The sequence below is a fragment of a genome, unplaced genomic scaffold, assembly GCF_019419815.1.
Source record: "Pyrus x bretschneideri cultivar Hongxiangsu unplaced genomic scaffold, Pyrus_bretschneideri_v1 Contig75, whole genome shotgun sequence".
NCBI lineage: Eukaryota > Viridiplantae > Streptophyta > Magnoliopsida > Rosales > Rosaceae > Pyrus > Pyrus x bretschneideri.
The window spans coordinates 770,442-788,609 of NW_025999815.1; the positions used below are offsets into that span (position 1 = coordinate 770,442).

General features: G+C 35.3%; 2 protein-coding genes across 3 annotated transcripts; both read left to right on the forward strand.

Moving 5' to 3' along the window:
- Nucleotides 1-5,860: 5,860 nt before the first annotated feature.
- On the forward strand, nt 5,861-9,897 carry LOC103955914 (heterogeneous nuclear ribonucleoprotein F-like). Of its 2 annotated transcripts, XM_048574821.1 has the most exons (3): nt 5,861-5,994; nt 8,351-8,452; nt 8,817-9,897. In XM_048574821.1, exons 2-3 carry the CDS (start codon nt 8,412-8,414, stop codon nt 9,577-9,579), a joined length of 804 nt encoding a protein of 267 aa, XP_048430778.1. In that variant the 5' UTR covers nt 5,861-5,994; nt 8,351-8,411; the 3' UTR covers nt 9,580-9,897. The 2 variants fall into 2 exon arrangements, with proteins under 2 accessions (XP_048430778.1, XP_009366102.2); XM_009367827.3 differs by lacking the exon at nt 8,351-8,452.
- Nucleotides 9,898-14,090: 4,193 nt separating this feature from the next.
- On the forward strand, nt 14,091-15,523 carry LOC103955913 (cyclin-dependent protein kinase inhibitor SMR9). The gene has a single exon (XM_048574822.1). The coding sequence runs from the start codon at nt 14,687-14,689 to the stop codon at nt 15,098-15,100; it is 414 nt and encodes a 137-aa protein (XP_048430779.1). The 5' UTR covers nt 14,091-14,686; the 3' UTR covers nt 15,101-15,523.
- Nucleotides 15,524-18,168: the final 2,645 nt, after the last annotated feature.

The following is an 18,168-nucleotide window of genomic DNA, read 5'->3' on the forward strand; positions in this document are numbered from 1 at the left end:
TCTTCTCTATGCGATATTTGAGAGAGGAATTTGGCCAAGGCTTTGAGATTTTTAGACTTTTACATTTAAGGTGTTTTCGATCTTTTTCTTTTTCAATAAAATTTCTTTTGATTTTAATTATGAATATGCGTAATTAATCTCTTTTGCTAGGGTGAGGCCATGAGCCTTAGTAAGAATATGTAGTTTCTTTTCAATTTGCTTATGATATTATGCATGTAGGTTTTGAATTATTAATTACCGGTTTAAACTATCCAAGTGTCTTGATGATTTGCAACCATTAGGATTTTAGAAAAATAATTTGATGCAATTTTGGTCGGCGGTTGTTCCCTAAAATTGACGAAGGCTTCTTGTGGTTAATATGTGCAAATTCACTTAGGATGAATACCACGTCTTAAGGGTTGCATGGTTTTTCAGAGGGTTTTCACAAAAACTTAATGAGTCATGCATGTTTATATTTGTTCTAAATACCACAGACGGATTGCATGTTTGATATATGCTTTATGTGGGGGGTCCAAGTAGACATAAATTAGGAAAACCTAACCTTCAAAATATGCATGTATAGGTCATAAGTAATTGAGAGAATTATGTATGATTGTTAAGGTGACCACAGAACCCTAGTGCTTTTGATTTCTAAAAAACTAGTTCTTTCTCCTTCTTTTAATATTGCAGATTTTTCTAATCCTTAAAATTAAAGTTGTTTTTATTGAATTAGATCATAAAATCAATCTTCCCAAAAGTTTGCTTTTAAATAATTAATTGATATTTGGTTTAGTACGAATTATTTAATAATCCCTATAGAGAACAACCTTGCTAGAGTCATCTATACTACAATATCCTTGTTACTCTTGCAAGTATTATAGGTGTTTTTAATCCTTTTGCGCGTGTGGTAAAAGTTCTATCAGGAAGGAAAACCTAAAATGGATATCATAAAAAATAGCTGTGAAAACTTGTTTTGCCTTGCAGATATTTGAGTATCATGAAGAAGATATTCTTCCCTCTCATCGAAAATATATTATATAGGGTGTCTCACTCATCACGTGACACTTGAAAGTTGCCCCTCAAGAGTTCCTTCTACTTTACCTTGAATAAGTGATGAATTAGGTTCGCTAGTTAATTTATTAGATATGGCTCGACAAAATTACTTAAAAAACCGTTAGATAATTAATTAAGAAGCTGTTTGATAACCATTTAATTCTTTTCCATTTCGATAACTAGAACTAAATGGCCAAAACTTGAAAACCCAAAATAGTAAGTTTCAGTTTTTGGTTTTTGAAAAAAAAAAACCTAAAATCTAAAAGTAGTTACCAAACAAATTTTAAGGTTTTAAAAAGGTGAAAATAAAAAACTAAATACTGAAAACGAAATGGTTATCAAACGGCTCCTAACTAATGTGGCATTATGTACCATTATATGATAAGGCTAGAATTCACAACAGATTATTTTTTATCTCCGCTTGCCTTCCAAGTTCCAACTAACATGAGGATGTTGAAAACTCTTATGTTTATACATTTCTAATCACCTGTCTTTGTCCAATAGTCAACTCTCTGGACTTTTGACGATCAATATGCTCATAAACAGGACCAGTCTCAGAACTGCAGAAGAATATATAATTAACCACCTACTGTTGCTTAGTCATTCTCATAACATTCAACTTATCTGCATTACAAGAAATTGATCTTAGCCATAACCAGCTATCAGGTAAGCACATGTCAACAAACTTTTGGTGATTGAATACCATGTTTAACAATTGAATATCCAGTTAAGTGAAGAGACTAAACATAAGTATTTATTCATATCTTTGTCCGTATCATATATATATTCAACAGGTATACCTAGAAAAATCAGGAAGTTAACCATGCTGGAGGAGATAGGTAGCATAACAAGAGAGATTGGGAACTTAGAGCTAATTGGGAGTTGCCATGCTGTGAAAAAAAATATATGATGTTTTCAGAAGTAGAGGTAGAGCTGTTTCTGCTTTCTATTGTTTTGGGCCCATGATTTTGATAAAAAAACTTTTTTTTTTTTTTTTTTTAATTTACCAAAACACAATTTTGGCCCCAGCTTTATTAAAAGCTATTTTTCATATAATTTCAGTAATGCCAAACTAGCCCTTAACCCTGTAGGTGATATCCCTTGACTATAATCATTTTGAAGGTATGACTCGTTCATACGCATATGATAGGATTGTAATAAGTGATTAGCTTAATCACTTAATTGGGGATTAAATTAGGTTTTAATATTTGGTTAGTTAAGGTTATTAAGAATTGTTAGCTGGCAAGAAATGTATGCTTGAATTGTATAAGTGCTCTTTTTGTTAGTGGGAAGGCAACGGTCATTTCAATAAAAAATGATATTACAAAATTGGGAGCTCAGCTCCATTTTCTTCTTCCTTCCTTTCATCCTTCACCTCTGATCTTGCTGCTAGTCAAGGTTGAATTAGAAATTGAAACTTAGTTCCTCTCATTGATATCATCCTTTGATTCTTGGCTTCCCTTCTTGTATGCCCCGCCACACCACCACGACTCACTTCACAGCCATGGACGATAGTCTTGCTGCACTGGAATCTTCCATATAACAGGTCAATTTTAAAAGGGGGAGAGTTCCTCATTGGAGCTGGTTCCTCCACCAGATGATTCAAATCCACATGGTACTGGTGACCTTGGAGTTCAACCAAACCGTCATGAGTGGCAACACAAAGTAGATTTCCCTCATTTCGTGGATGGTGATGATCATGTGGCATGGATATATAAAGCGGAGTAGTACTTCTCATATTATGGCACACCTGATCACCAAAAAGTGCTCACGGTTTCTTTTCATATGGAGCATGAAGCCTAGTAGTGGTTTCGATGGCATGATTGTATAGCACACCTCGTTGGGAAGATTTCACCAAAGCCTTCTACCAGGAGTTTGGGCCTTTTATGTTTGAAGATAGCATTGAGACTTTGTTTAAGCTACGCCAAACAAGTACATTAAAAGATTATATTATGGAGTTTTAGCGATTAGCCAATAGATCCTCTGGTGTTGGACCAATTTTACTTAAAAGCTATTTTTTGGATGGTTTTAGAGCATGAGTTGAAGTACGATATGAAATTATTGCAACCCTCTACTGTACTTGATGCTATAGTTATGATGTGCAAGTAGACGTTAAGCTTAGAGAGCTCAAATTTGGTTCCTCTTGATTAGGCCAAAATGTTAAATCTACCTCTACTTTTCAGTCCAATTTCCAAAACACCAAAGTTAAAACTAATACTCTACCTGTGAAAAAGTTGTCTCCTGATGAAGTATAAAGAAAAAGGGAGAAATGTGAGTGTTGGTTCTATGATGAAAAATGGGTGAGAGAACAAAAAGGCCACCATAAACAGTTGTTAATGATGGATGTAGTAGAGGTGGAAGAGGAGATTGTTGTGGATGAAGATGAAATGCTCCCTGAGTTGCACAACATGGAATTAAGTGAATATGCTTTTTATAGAACTACAATTAATCAAGATGAAGATGAAATGCTCCCTGAATTGCACAACATGAAAATGAAATAATTATTCTCCTAACTTATCGGGGTTGACTCACGCCCACACTCCCCTCAAATTGGCGCATATCCCCTAAGCCTAACTTGTCGGGTGAGTCATAAAACTTACTAGTAGAAACTACATATGTTAGAACATCATTGTTCTTCTACCTTTACAAACGGAATGTCACCAACTTAACATCAAGCTTCTCCTTTATGAAGTGTCTATCCACCTCCACATGTTTTGTCCTATCATGCTGCACCTGGTTGTTAGATATCATCCGAGCTACTTGATTATCACAGTACAACATCATAGACCCTTTGGGTTTAAAGCCTATCTCATTAAGAAGAATATGAATCAACTTAAGTCCACAAATACCATGTGGCATTCCCTTGTATTCTGCTTCTGCTGACTGCCTTACCACCACACTCTGTCTCCTACTTCTCTAAGTCACTAGATTACCGACTATGAATGCACAATATCTTGACAGAGACCGCCTATTAGTAATATTCCCAACCCAATTTGCATCAACATATCTTGTCACCTCCATGTGTCCATCTTGTCACCTCCATGTGTCCATGTTTTCTATATATTAAACCATTTCCTGGAGCTCCCTTTAAATAGCTTAGGGTTTGCTTTACTGCTGCCATGTGATCCTCACTCGGTTCATGCATAAATTGATTCACTACACTTATAGTATAAGCAATGTCTAGTCTAGTAAGTGACAAGTAAAGCAATCTTCACACTAACCTTTGAAACCTCTACTTATTTGTTGGAACTTGGACTTGATAGACTACAAGGTGATGATTCTGTACAATTAGAGTATCTGCAGGTTTACGCGCAAGTATGCAAATTTTAGACAACAAGTCCAAGACATACTTACGTTGTGACAAGTATGTCCATTCTTAAGATGTAACAACCTCAATGTCTTCAGTCCCCTTAGGCATTTCATCTCAAACTTGGAAACCATGTACCCTTGTAGCCGTTCAATTTCATTTGTATCATCACATATGACAATCATATCATCCACATATATAATGAGTAAAGTAACTTTACCATCCTTGTTGAATAAAGTATGATCTGAGTTCCTCTGTTGGTACCTGCATCGTTTGAGTCAATCTTCTGATTCATGCTCTGGGCGATTGCTTGAGACCATACAACACCTTCCGAAGTCTACACACTTTCTCATTGGAGTTTGCAGTGCCATATCCTGGTGGAAAATCCATGTAGACCTCCTCCTCTGAATCCCCATGTGGAAATGCATTTTTTACATCAAACTGTCTTAGAGGCCAATCAAAATTAGAGCAAGAGATAAAAATTTTCAAATGGTATTCATTTTTGCAACAGGAGCAAAAGTTTTTTGATAGTCAACACCAAAGGTCTATGTGTACCTTTTGGCCACTAGTCTCGCCTTGTACCTATCAATTGTTCTGTCAACCCTATGTTTGATAGTAAACACCCATTTGCATCCCACTGATTTTTTTTTCCCTTTAGGAAGTATAACCAAACTCCATGTATTATTCTTCTGTAATGCCTCCATCTCAATTTGCATTGCCTTTGTCCATTTCAGATCTTTCAAGGCTTCTTCCACTTTGGTAGGTATTTTGTTGGTGTCCATCTCTAGAACGAGTGCACAATATTTTGGGTGAGAGTCGATGAGTGGAGACATAATTTGCAATAGAGTACCATACTTTCCCTTCTAGAGAGTATTTGTCTAGCTGTTTTCCTCGATTATGTATAGGAGGTAACACATAAAGTGGTTTAATAATATTTGAGTGAGTACTTACTTGTGGATATCCGGTAGATCATGGATCGGTACCAGAGGAGTGTGAGAGGGGTGGTCTCTTGGGATGATACTTGGGCAAGTGGCAGCAGGCCCATTTGGGCAAGTGACAGCGCCATTTGGGCATGTGGCGACAACAGGAGGCCCATTTGGGCAGGTGTCACCAACATGATACATCCCAACATCGGCAAGCAGCCCCATGACCTTCTTCTCGATGTTGCGGCTTGAGTTGTAAGGTGGAGTTTGTGGCCGTGCATTAGGTTTGGATGTGATGGGTGAAGGGGGTGATGGTGACCATTACTTGGTGGAAGCCATGCTTCTATAACCTTCTATTAATGTTGGAGACAAAGTAAGTCTATTTAATTTAACAGAAAATTAACTACGACTTAACGGATGCGACATTTTCAATAGGTTGAGTACTTATTTGAAATGTTTAAAAACGTTAAAACTAATTTAGAATGATACTAAAAGATTTGGAGGTTTTAAGTATTTAATCCTTAATAATATCGTTTGTAATAAAAAAAAATAAAAAAATAAAAAGCCTTTCATATGGAAAATTTGTGAGCTTGTTTGGTCGACATATAGACGGGCTCTCATTTCTCGTACTATAGAGACGAAACTAAGAGACAGAGACAGAAAACATCAAGTGTGGTGTAACCAGACGACGACGAATACAATCTTACGAACGAGGAACATGTTCTACAGAGGGTAACTCCACTTTCCCTTCCCTTCCTTGTAATCCTATATTCCAATTTCTTCCTTTTCTTCTTCTATTACTATTACAATGATTCCTCATCTTTTCATTTTTTAGGTCATTTAAATTCATGTAAGTGTTCTTTTCCCTAATAATTTCTACCGATGGCCTTTGTTAGTCGATTTCCTTCTGTTGTTCTTGTTAATTGTGGGTTAGTATAAACTAGATGACGCCCAGAATAATAAGTTCATTTTTTCTCGAAATTTTATGGATTATTTGGGGTTGAACAACATAAATGATATGATTAGAACTAAATTAGTTTTTTAATTTAATGTTCTGGGATTGTTTTTTTGCCTCCGTATGCTCGATTTCGAAGAAAATTCAACAAATTTAGGGTCTATAGCTAGTAATGCTTGCTGGTAATTTGTAATTAGCAAACGTTGTTTTTATTGCAGGACTAACGATTTTTTTCTGTTTTCTATTTGGGCCTGAGGGGAACTTTTTCTATTTGAGCAACTACTGATTATTTCCCTTGTTTTGAAATTGATAAGCGCTTTAAGGCGGAACGTAGGATGTGAAAGTATGTCATCAAAACCCTTAAGTTAGTCGCAACTGAAATAATTTCGAGGGTTTGTTTAAGACCTGAATAAAATGTTTGACCTAATTAATACAGTAAGAGAGTACCTGTTGCTGAAACCAGGTAGAGAGTACGTATTATGATTTAAATCTATGGTAGTTGTCCAGGGTAATGGGAGAAAACAATTTAAAATTCTGAGATTCAATGTGGAATACAAAAATGTATTTACAAGTTCCCGGCTGTTTTGTTAGGAAATATCCTATTTTTTCTATTTTCCACAACCAGATATGGTTTTTCCTTGGAAAATTTATCTTTAGTTTATAATTTTACACCTAAGTTGTTTCCCCACTCCTAAAATTTATAAGTTAGTAGCACAAGGTCCTCAGACCCAAAGGGTGTGTTTCAAACTCTGGACCTTTCGCACCTAAGGGAAGCTTCAACTTGCATTTGTATCATGTTTTACCCGTACCATTTTAGGTTCATGTTGAATATGATGTTGAATACTAGTAAGAACTCTAACCCAACTTGTCTTATCAACCATTTAAGATGACCCAACATTAGCTTAACCTCTTCATTGATCATGTCATGTTTGGGTCAGTTTACATACCTCATTTCCAAGTTATGTTAGACCGTGGTGATTTTTTCCTGTCATTTTATGTTATCGAACATTTGTCAACCCTAATCCGGCTTCTCTTTTGTTAGTCGAGAGGAGTGACTTTACACTTACCTACCATGTATATTAGTGATGTCATGTTTGGGTTGGTCCACGACTCCACATATATTTCAAATTAAAAGCTGAAAATTAAGTGTCACATATAAATATCCAAACTTATTACTCATACATTCCTTATAAAATCAAAATCCACTTCATCCTGATACTAGAAAAATCATACAAAATTATTATTTTACAAGGAATAGTACAATGTATATTAAGAAATGGAAGATACGTAGGCAGTTTTGTTGTGTCAAAATTGGGTTATTTGTGGATGACGTTAACCCAACCTATTTTTCTCTTATGTTTTTAGGCAGCATTATTACGATTCTGTGTCAAGTAATGCTGAAGTGTAATTCTGTAGCTTCTTTTTGGCCTCGTCTTGTGTTACTGACTTTCAAACCACATGTATTTAAGATTAAGTGACTTATTTCTGATACAAAGGTCCTTTACTTGACGCATATGCTTAGAAAAAACTCGGAAGGCTTGATCCCGTATCAATACATGAAGGAAAAAAAAATATATATATTCATAATACTAGTTAGCAAGTTATTTTCGTGTTTCCTACTAACTCAACCTGTTTATTATGCATGTTAGTAGATTGTAGCATTTATGGGTTTCTATTAAGTAATACGAACTTTAACTTCTTTTCAATAAAAAATGAAAATCGAATCAAGTAATACTAACTGTAACCCAATAAGTTAGTCTTGAGTTCACATTGTATTACTTTCCACCCCTTATCCCACCATGTCTCTAACTCAGGAATGCTTTACCACCGTAATAAAAAGTAAAAGGGGCATTCGTAGGTTTACATTTGTCCTCGTGCATCACATTGGGAAAGGAATTAGTGCACAACCACTGCTTGTTAATCGACTTTGGTATATAGCTAGGTGAGGCTGTTTCGTGGGCTGAGGAATTTGTGAAGGCAGAGCATTATATTGTGATTATTGTCCGACAACCTATAATACACATAGTATGGAAATTTGATATTCAGGAATGGTGTTGATGTTTGCATCTATATTTATTTATGGTATCCCTATAGTAGCACATGTTTTCTTGTTTCTAAACAACTGATGTATAGGAAGAAACACAAGGAGAGATGCAATGTAGAGAATTGATTCTCACACATCCACAGAAAGAACATGAAAGTGCTCCGAGAATATATTACTGAGTATTCTAAACAGTACGTAATGGATTCCAAATCTTGAAGTCTATATTAATGCAAATACTATTGTTTTAGGTTCTATTCCAAGTCTAACTTGTTTATTTTGTGATATAAAAGCTGTGGTTTCATGAAAGTGCATGAGAAATGTTTTTCTAGAAAGAAGAAAAACTACCCAACTACTAGGAGATATTGGTGCACTTTTTATTCTTCCTGCACCAAGATTCATCTTGTTTCAATCATAAATGGTTACAAAATGAAACGGTATAGGAAAATTGGAATGCTTATTAGTGTAGTTGTGTAATTAGTCATGATTCTTTATAATATATGAGTTTTGATGAGTGTGCTTCTCCTCTGTTGCTTTTGTTGTCACTGGGGACTAAAGTAAATTTTCTAATGGCGGTGATGGCCGTGAAATGGGTTCAAAGCGTCAGCGGCTAGGCGAGCCAGGATCTTCATTCTATGGAACCTCCCCAGGCTCAAGTTATATGTACAATCCTACACCTTATGCTTACGTTGGACAGCCTCCGCCTTTCCCTGTCGTCAAGCTCCGTGGTCTACCATTTGATTGCACGGAAGTTGATGTTGCTGAGTTCTTCCATGGTCTTGATGTTGTTGATGTTCTTTTTGTCCACAAGAATAGCAAGTTCACTGGGGAAGCATTTTGTGTTTTGGGGTATCCTCTCCAGGTTGATTTTGCCCTTCAAAAGAATAGGCACAACATGGGCAGGAGATATGTTGAAGTGTTCAGAAGTAAAAGGCAGGAATATTACAAGGCAATAGCACAAGAAGTTACTGATTCTCGTGGTGGTTCCCCTCGCAGAAATGCCCCAAGGGCCAAATCTTATGATGAAGGGAAGGACTCAGCGGAGCACACGGGGGTATTGCGGTTGAGGGGATTGCCATTTTCAGTTGGCAAGGATGATATAATGGATTTCTTTAAGGACTATGTGTTGTCTGAGAACTCAATTCATTTTACAATGAATTCGGAAGGGAGGCCCACTGGGGAAGGGTTTGTGGAGTTTGCAAGTGCGGAAGACTCCAAGGCAGCTATGGCCAAGGATAGGATGACGCTTGGAAGTCGATACATAGAGTTGTTCCCCTCCACGCATGATGAGTTGGATGAAGCAATATCAAGAGGACGGTGATTCCTTGTAGCTTGGCCATCAATTGCTATTGTGTACTAGCCATAATCTTTTACATTGTTGCTTCATATTTTGCTTGACGACTTTCAGTCAGATTTTCTAGTTGTTGTTTTGGGAGAAGTATGCTGTACGTATGGGTGAAGTTTTTCATATTTAGCTAGTTTTCTCTGCTGATTTAGGTTCTGTTGTCTTGCCTTGTGTATCTGCTACATGACATATGTTTCCCCTCTAATTTAGTCCTGTGCTACACTGATGCATGTTGGGTCAATATACGTTGGTCTCCGGGATTGATGATATCTAAGATCGAGTTCTGTTCTAGAATTTAAGTTGGTTGGCTAAGAACTATTTCTCATACATTGCCTGTTATGTTCTGCTTCCTTGTTTATGTAGGCCCAGGGCAAGGGGTTTGTACTTCGTGTTTGTTCCCATCCCAGTTTTCGCAACGGAATCACGTTTCTTCTTGTACTGGGTTTGCTATATGTTGTCTTTCTCTGTTTACATTTGCATTTGGATTGTGGAGAATGGTAAGAGCAGTTTCATCTGTGTTGCTGAAAAATTGTTGTGATGGTTATATCATCTTCTTGTGTTGGAAATCTCATGGTATTAAAAATGCTGAAGTTGAAATGCTGCTGTTGCTTTTGGTTAATATTATATGTCGTTTGTTATTGAGAACCTCATGATTAAGGTGACTTCCATCCCTTATAATTACTATTTGTTGAAATATTTCACATCGGGTAGAGACAGGAGTTTAATAACCTAACTCGATTCCAACTAATACGAGGTTTTTTGTGATAAAATTATACACATGTTGCACACTATGCAGATAGTAATTACAAGTTGGAGACAATATCGGTGTTGTTGGAAATGAGCATTTGGCCCGTCTCTTTAATGATTTGACGCTATGACCTCCTTTAAGTTTGTGTACGGCATTCATATGCAACATTAATTGGTTGAACGATGCCACTAAAACTACGAAGTTGTTACGAAAGAGAATATCTCGATCTCCGGGTGGCTGTCAGTGTGCTGAAATCCATTTCGTTTTAGGGAGACGGTGAAATTAGTTGACATGCGATTCTACATTGGAATCCTCATTGTGTGCAAAACTAGCTCGTTTAGCAGCTTTTCCAACCTTTGCTTAATTCTTTCCAAGGTCAACCTCTCTCTCTCTCTCTCTCCATACACGGATTCACCCATGCAACTGTTGGATCAAACTAACCAGGTATGTTATGTTATTTTATTTTATTTTTTTAACAAACGATATTATTTACATTAAGAGGAAGGGGGTGCGTTAAGTCTCACAATGAGTTAGTAATAATATGGCTCAAACTCACATTTGGTGAGAATCGAACCTAAGACATATCACTTACAAGTGAGAGGAATACAACTAGACCGTAGTACTAAGTGGCACCATGTATGTTATGTTAAAATGTCAATTTGAATCATACATTCAAACAAGTATTTGCCGGGATTCTGAATTTGACTATCTAATGTATTACTTAATTAATCTGAGTGATAGTTTTTTATTACTACTTTAAGCTAGACTCAGGGAAGGGTTGGTGATTTGAGCGCGAAATACAGTGATTTAAAGATGAAAACTTTAACCACCAACGCATTTACCACTTATAATCTGAATATTAGTTTTACAACACAGCCTTTGGTTGAATCATAGAACTATAATAAAATGTATGATCAACCAACATTTATCAAATTTGAAAAAGAGTCAGAAGAAATCATTCGATCCTCTTATTTTTATTTCTCGAACCGAGAGATCCATGAATTGGGATCCTAATGCATATAGATACAAATGGTACAATGGGAACAAGAATTTACAAGAACATTTGGAACATTTCATTTCTTCGCAGAATAGTCGTTTTCATTTTATTGATAAGTCATGTCATGTAGGCTCGAGTCGAACATCCAATTGCTTCGATTTGAATTATCTGAAGGATGCCTTATATACATTATATTAAAAATATATATTATTATATAAAAAAAAGATGGACAATCAAACCGATTTCTTGATCCAATAGTAGCCCAAAGAGGTGAGGTGAATAGGGTCTCATCGCAAATAACGAGAGATATGTAAAAAGTATGTCCATTACGCTTATTCTTAATCCTAAATGGAATGTAACAACGTAGAAAGTAAACATAGAGTCTACTTAGATACGCTCAAAAAAAATCTCACTAGATTTACGGTGTAAAAAAAATACAATACCATGGGAACCTCCAAAAACAAACTTCAACATGGAACATGAAACTCCATTGGACCATGTTCATGCTTGCACAAAATTTTCTTGTATGCCATGACTTTGTCCATGTATAATGGGACACGTGTACAAATATTGAATTACTGTATTTAGGATACCCTGAAAAGTACAGACATTGTCTTAAAAAAAAATTCTCAAAAAATAGGAAAAAACAAGAAGGGCATCCACCATGCATGAATCAATCTCAGAAACCCTAATAAAAAAATCTTTGCTTGCAGACAAAACAGTGAGTGACTCATTTATCAACTTAGATAACTATGAAAAAAAATAATTATTAATTTTGTAATGTTATATATATAATTGAACAGAATCTAAACTATTAACTGCTCCATGGGTACCTGCCCTTCTTGCCCAATGCCCAATGCCCAATGCCCAATGCCCAGTGCCCATATTATTCTTGATCTATTTGTATTATAATTTGTAATCCCTAGGGTCATAGGGTGCACAGGAAATTCTAACATAAAATGTTACGCAATGATTTTATTTATTATTTATTTTTTAACAAAAATATTACTTTTATAATTTATTTGTACATCTTTCTAATGCAGATAGAACCCACATGCTTTGTCAGACTATACCTCTATCAAAGAGATGATACAAATAATTGTATAATTAGATGGTAAGTGTAGTATTACTATTTACGCTAAGAGAGTGGGGGAGTAAGCTAAGCCTCATAATAGGTTAGCAATAATATGGTTTAAATTTGCCTTTGCGAAAATCAAACCTAAGATATCTCATTTACAAGTAAAAAAGAGGGCCACTAAACCATAATACTAAGTTGGCTTAAAAATATTAACATCAATTACAATCAAACAAAATATTAATCTTGTTCAAAAATGGAGCCGAACATGAGCTTTGAAATATTTGGTATAAAGTCCGTGAGCAGGTTGTAGCCTTGTACATGTTTTCATGAGATAGCTCATGTCCGTCTCGTTCATTAAAACTTAACCCATGTCTTCCTATTATGTTTATTTGTCCTTGCTTGATTAATTTTTCAATGTTCATTAAGTCGAGCCAAATTAGGTTCAATATTGGTTAAAAAATGAGATGAGTTGAGCCGAGTTAACCACAAGATCGGTCGATCCACAAACGAGCTGAACTAAGCTTTTGTAATTAAACCATACGCAAAGAATTATGTAGTTTAATTGGTTAAAAACATTTTTCTGGATTTGACTCTCTTGCTTTAGTATTGCTTATACAAAAATAAAAAATAAATCTACTTTTCCAATAAGAAGTAAATATCTTTTAGGGTAATTCTCATTTTACTATTTTGAAGTATCGTGGTTTTCAAACTTGTATAAATCAAGTTTCTTTCATTCCAATCTCATACTTAAAATAAGGATTGTGGGACACTTTCATACTTCTGTTAGACTTTCCGTCAGAACTTCCGTTAACGTGTGACGTACGGCCCACGTGAATAATGGCTCGATGCCATGTGTCAATTTGGTCCCACGTGAATATTAAAAAAAAAAAAAAAGAAAAAAAAAACAAATTTAACCAGTCATTTTCATCTTTCTTTCATAGATGGACGATGACTAGCACTCTGCAACTACAACCCAACATAATCCATGGAGCTGACTAAATTAAAAGGTGTGTGTGGGACCATGATTTTTCAGGATTGGAGTAAGGCTGATCCTAATACAGTTACTTCAAAAGTCCGGTCATGAACTTACCAGCTCAAAGCGGAGTTAGATCAGACGAGGCAATGTTTGCACCATCACCCTGTTCCGGGCAACATGAAAGTCTTAGCGACTCTGCTCACTATGCTTGTTCTGTAAGACATGCGATCTGATCCGGATATAGGCTTATTCAGATCCTTATAAGTCTTGGAGTTCCTACAATCTAGGAATTGGCGTGCGCCGCTAGTAGTCACAACTCTTAAGATGTTGCAATATCTACTTCTAGATATCCTCTAGGATTCTTCTGGCTTAGAATAACGATTCTATCCTAAAAAGGTTTATCTCTCAATGACATAGATACACTCATCTAGGGTTCATCTATGATAACACAATCTTAATACTTGAATTCTCTTATACATTGCTTGAGTCTAAATGCAATTCACTAACTTGATAGTCGAAAGCCATTGGCCAGCACACCCCCTCCAATCTTAGGCTTGCTCAAAGTTATTCTTTGTTTTGCAGATAGTTGAGTTTGTGCATCACCACACTTAAGAGTAATAAATTAAGAATTATCCTGCTTTTTAAACCTCTCAGTTTTTCTCCCTTCTACCGCCTCTGTTTCTGGGCTTTGCTTCGGGCAGCGGGCAGCATTTGCCCGAATTATATCACAATTCTCAATCAATATAAAGCACTACGGGCAACATATTTATTCATAAGTGTTAGATCCCGCCTCTTCTCTTCCCTTCACCCCCTCCATCATCTTTCTAGGGTTTTATTTAGGGCTTTTCAACTCTTACGGAAGTGGGTTTCGCCCCCTCCCACCTTATTCACTCCAATAATCCACTCATCTTCTGTGTTCCTTTCTTTGCATCTTGAAAATATTTCTGGGTTGATCTTGTTTTTGTGTCTTTTTTCTCTTTTGGGTCAGAAATTTTCTGAGTTGCAGACTCCATGTGTAGTGGAGTTTCCTCGAAGTGGTAGGTAGTTGTAAGGTTTGATTGAAAAGGCTTTGTTTCCAAACGCGTGTTTGATCATTTTAGCTTTTTGACTCTTTTTCCAGTCAAATTTTATTTGCTTTATAAAGCATCCAATATTTAGGGTTTAGTTTTTCTCTCTACTAGTTAATTTTCCTCGTTTGGTAAAGTTTTTTTTTCGGAAAACTTCTCCCTTGCTTCTTGGCCATCTTCAAATTCTTCACCAATTCTTGTTTGCTCTCTTCAACCAATGACTCCAGCTGCAAGAACAAGATCAAAGACAAAAACAACAAGAGAGGCAAAAACAAAAACAACCCATTTCAAGAAGAAGCTTGTCCGGCCAAAGACTACTACTCATCAAGAATTTGCATCTCCGAAGACTTCGCCTTCGAATTCATCCTCCGTGGTCTGCAACGATGCTCCGAAGATTGAAGGCGGCATAGATGAGTTCGAGGCTGTTGATGATGTGTCTACTGCAAGCGCCTGCTCCACTCCGAAAGCTCAGAGATTCCGGATACCGGAGATTGTAACCTGTCCACCGGCGCCTAAGAAGAAGAGAGCTATTTCATCAAATTGCTTGTTTCGGAGATCTCCAATCGCCTTCTTCGCTCCGCCGGACTTGGAGCTCTTCTTCTGCTTTGCAAATGGCGGTATTTCAGTTTAAATCAAACTTTGAGTGACATTTCATGGAATATATACATAAATAATTTCCGTAGTTAAGAGATGGTTGTCATCTTTACCATCAAATTAGTTTTAGTATAGTCTCATGGGATGAGATTTTGAGTTGGGAGAAAGCAAATTATTGGCCTTTGCTTTTTCTTTGCCAACTATCTAAGTTGGGTTTTCAAATTCTAGGGGTATACTAATCAGTAATTAAATTAGCTGGGACTGTCCAACTAATTGATTTTAGCCTTTTTTGCTTATTTTTAAAGGTATTGCTGACCTTCTGAGTTTGGTGAGTGAAATGTAATGGGTGGGTATGAAGTTTGAGTGTGGTTTGTTTAGTCAACGTAGTACGAGAAGCATAGGCACTTATTTTGTTGTGTGTAAACCCTTCTTAAGTTAATGAAGACAGAAAGTTTATATATGTAGCAAGTTTTTTTATACATCCGATATTTTATATTAAATTTATTTAAATTATGAATAGCGTATTCGGTTTAACAAAGTAATATGTTTTAGCTAACTTAGTTAAATTGATGAACATATGATATATACAAATTATTATGAATGTGGAAAGGTTGTTTGTGGACAAAAAATTGTATCAGCATATTGCATCATGACGTAACTCTTTGAACGTTGGATTCCTACGCAGAGGATATAATTTTGGAGTGATAATTTCTTCACATTCAATTTGTGGGTACCTCTCAACCCCACTAACTAATCATATGGCACCACTATTTGTTGTCTAACAATATTATTTAGTCTATATTAACGGCCAACTTGTAAACTGATATGGTCCACCATTCTGATGAAAAACTAGTGATCGAGTATCTATCTATTATTATATTTGAAGATCCTTTGTACGAATAAATTAACTTTTACCATAACAATATTGCTTGTTACTATATTCATTAATTTATTGGACACTTATGAGGACTAAGCGGTTTTATATATCGGATTAAGTTTTTAGAAATGATTTTTAACTTTAATGCATGATAAAGAAAACAGTGATTCATATAAATTTTTTTTAAATTTTTTATTATACGGTGAAATAATGCTAAAAAATGAGAGAAGTATTGTCGTAAATGGATTATATGGTTGGAATTAGAAAGCTTATAAACGTAATTTCTGTATAATATAAAATACTGTTTGCATAATGGCCTAACAAGGTAAAGGGATTCTCTCCGGATCTATTTTATCAAATCCATCAAATACACAAATGCGGACCCTTGAAATTTGATTCAACGATTAAAGTTATTATAATTTTTTAAAAAACCCTTATTTTTAATCGTTTGATCAAATTTCAAAGGTTCAGATTTATAAATTTGATGAATTTGGTGGAAGAGATTCGAAAAGAATCTCTTTTCCCTAACAGGAACACAAAGGGACTACGTCTCTGTGTGCGTGTATTGGTTTGGATTTATATAGTATATTCAAGGTTGAGATCACGTTGTCAGACACTTGTGTGTCTGGGTGTCTCAGCTGAGTCCGGCATCAAACAGAGAATCCAATGAAAGGACTCGTGCGGGTTGTGATCATTTTCACATTACAGAATCTCAAGAAATTTCTCATCATTTTTTTCCTATATGCTTTGTTACTTAATTTGTCCTTCATGATAGGACTGGAAATCGATTTGGACACTAATAAGTGAGGTGTTACTCTCCTCTTTTACGTTATTTTGATCTTAGTAATTAGCTAATGTTATAATTTAGTGATATTTTTTCATTTATAAATTTGATATGTCAAATTCGATTTATATAGATAATATTCATTTTAAACTTGATATCTCGTTAATGACTGATCTACCGTGCAATCTATTTCTATCTCCCTCATCTTAAATATAGAATATCATTATATAAAATGAGTAAAAAGTACAAAAAATATAAATTTTTATGTAAGAAATTTCTTCACATCCTCCCACAAAAACAAATAAAGTGAAAGATAAAAAAAAACATTTACCTATTAAGGCTTTGCAATACAAGAGGTGTGCAGTTCATTAAGAGCATTGACTTTACATTCAAGGTATGTGTTGGTTTATTATTTCTAATATTTCATTGTGAGGTTAAGCTTACTCTCTCTCTTTTAATGTATATAATATTGTTTGTTGAAAAAAAATAAATAAATAAAGATCTCATGTATAAACTACCTCATATTATTTCAGTAAAAAAAAAATTAGACGAAACGATAGCAATTTCATTATACCATTTAAGAACTAATACATATATAAAAAAGACAAATTGGATAACAACCAATTGGTCCTCACTCGAAGTGATTTTAACAGAACATCAAGGGCAACTTCGCCAAACAAGTTGCCATCCTATTGGTGGATTTGAGAGCAAGACATGCCCGAGAATAAGCAAATGAATGTGTCCAAATTTTGAAATCATTGACACCCAAACTCAGAAGATTGTAAAAAAAAAAAAAAAAAATCCACTTGTGATAAAGAAATAAATAAATAAAAAGTCAAACACTTTGCGATAAATGAGAAATTCTATAATGAGCATGAGAACATACTTTGGTAATGAGTAGCGCTAACTCTAAAGAGGAACTAACAATGAACCAATAAATGTCCATACCAACATAAATTTTGTGCTCAACACCATCAATGAAGCTACCAAAATCAATGAAGTAGACCTAAGAAAAACTGATAATATACCAACACAAAAAATAATTAAAATACACACTACGAGAGACTCACAAATTTTTTGCTAGATACACAACGCTCGAATGAATGAGTAAATAAGCACAAAAGCTATTCCAAATATTACGACGAGGTTATGGCCATCAAAGTAATTTGTGAAAGTATGTGGTAGCTAGATTCTATGGAATTTACAAACAGGGATACTGTTGGTACATGAATCGAGGTTGTCTGTACATGATTTGATATTGTACGTACACGATTTGATATTATCTGTACAAGATTTGAGACGTTGTTGTAACTGTTGATACATGATTTGTAAATTGTTAGGTCGCCTATTTGATTAACACGAGGATTTGTAATCATATTGCAAATGTTACAAATATAAAATTTCCAAAATCTTTAGGCCTTGTTTAGTATGAATGATTGAATGG

Excerpts from the sequence above, each read along its gene's own strand:
- LOC103955914 (XM_048574821.1), top strand. The coding sequence starts at position 8,412 with ATGAAAGTGCTCCGAGAATATATTACTGAGTATTCTAAACA. Across the intron at positions 8,453-8,816 it reads ATTACTGAGTATTCTAAACA|TAAATTTTCTAATGGCGGTG; the intron begins GTACGTAATGGA and ends TGGGGACTAAAG.
- LOC103955913 (XM_048574822.1), top strand. The coding sequence starts at position 14,687 with ATGACTCCAGCTGCAAGAACAAGATCAAAGACAAAAACAACAAGAGAG.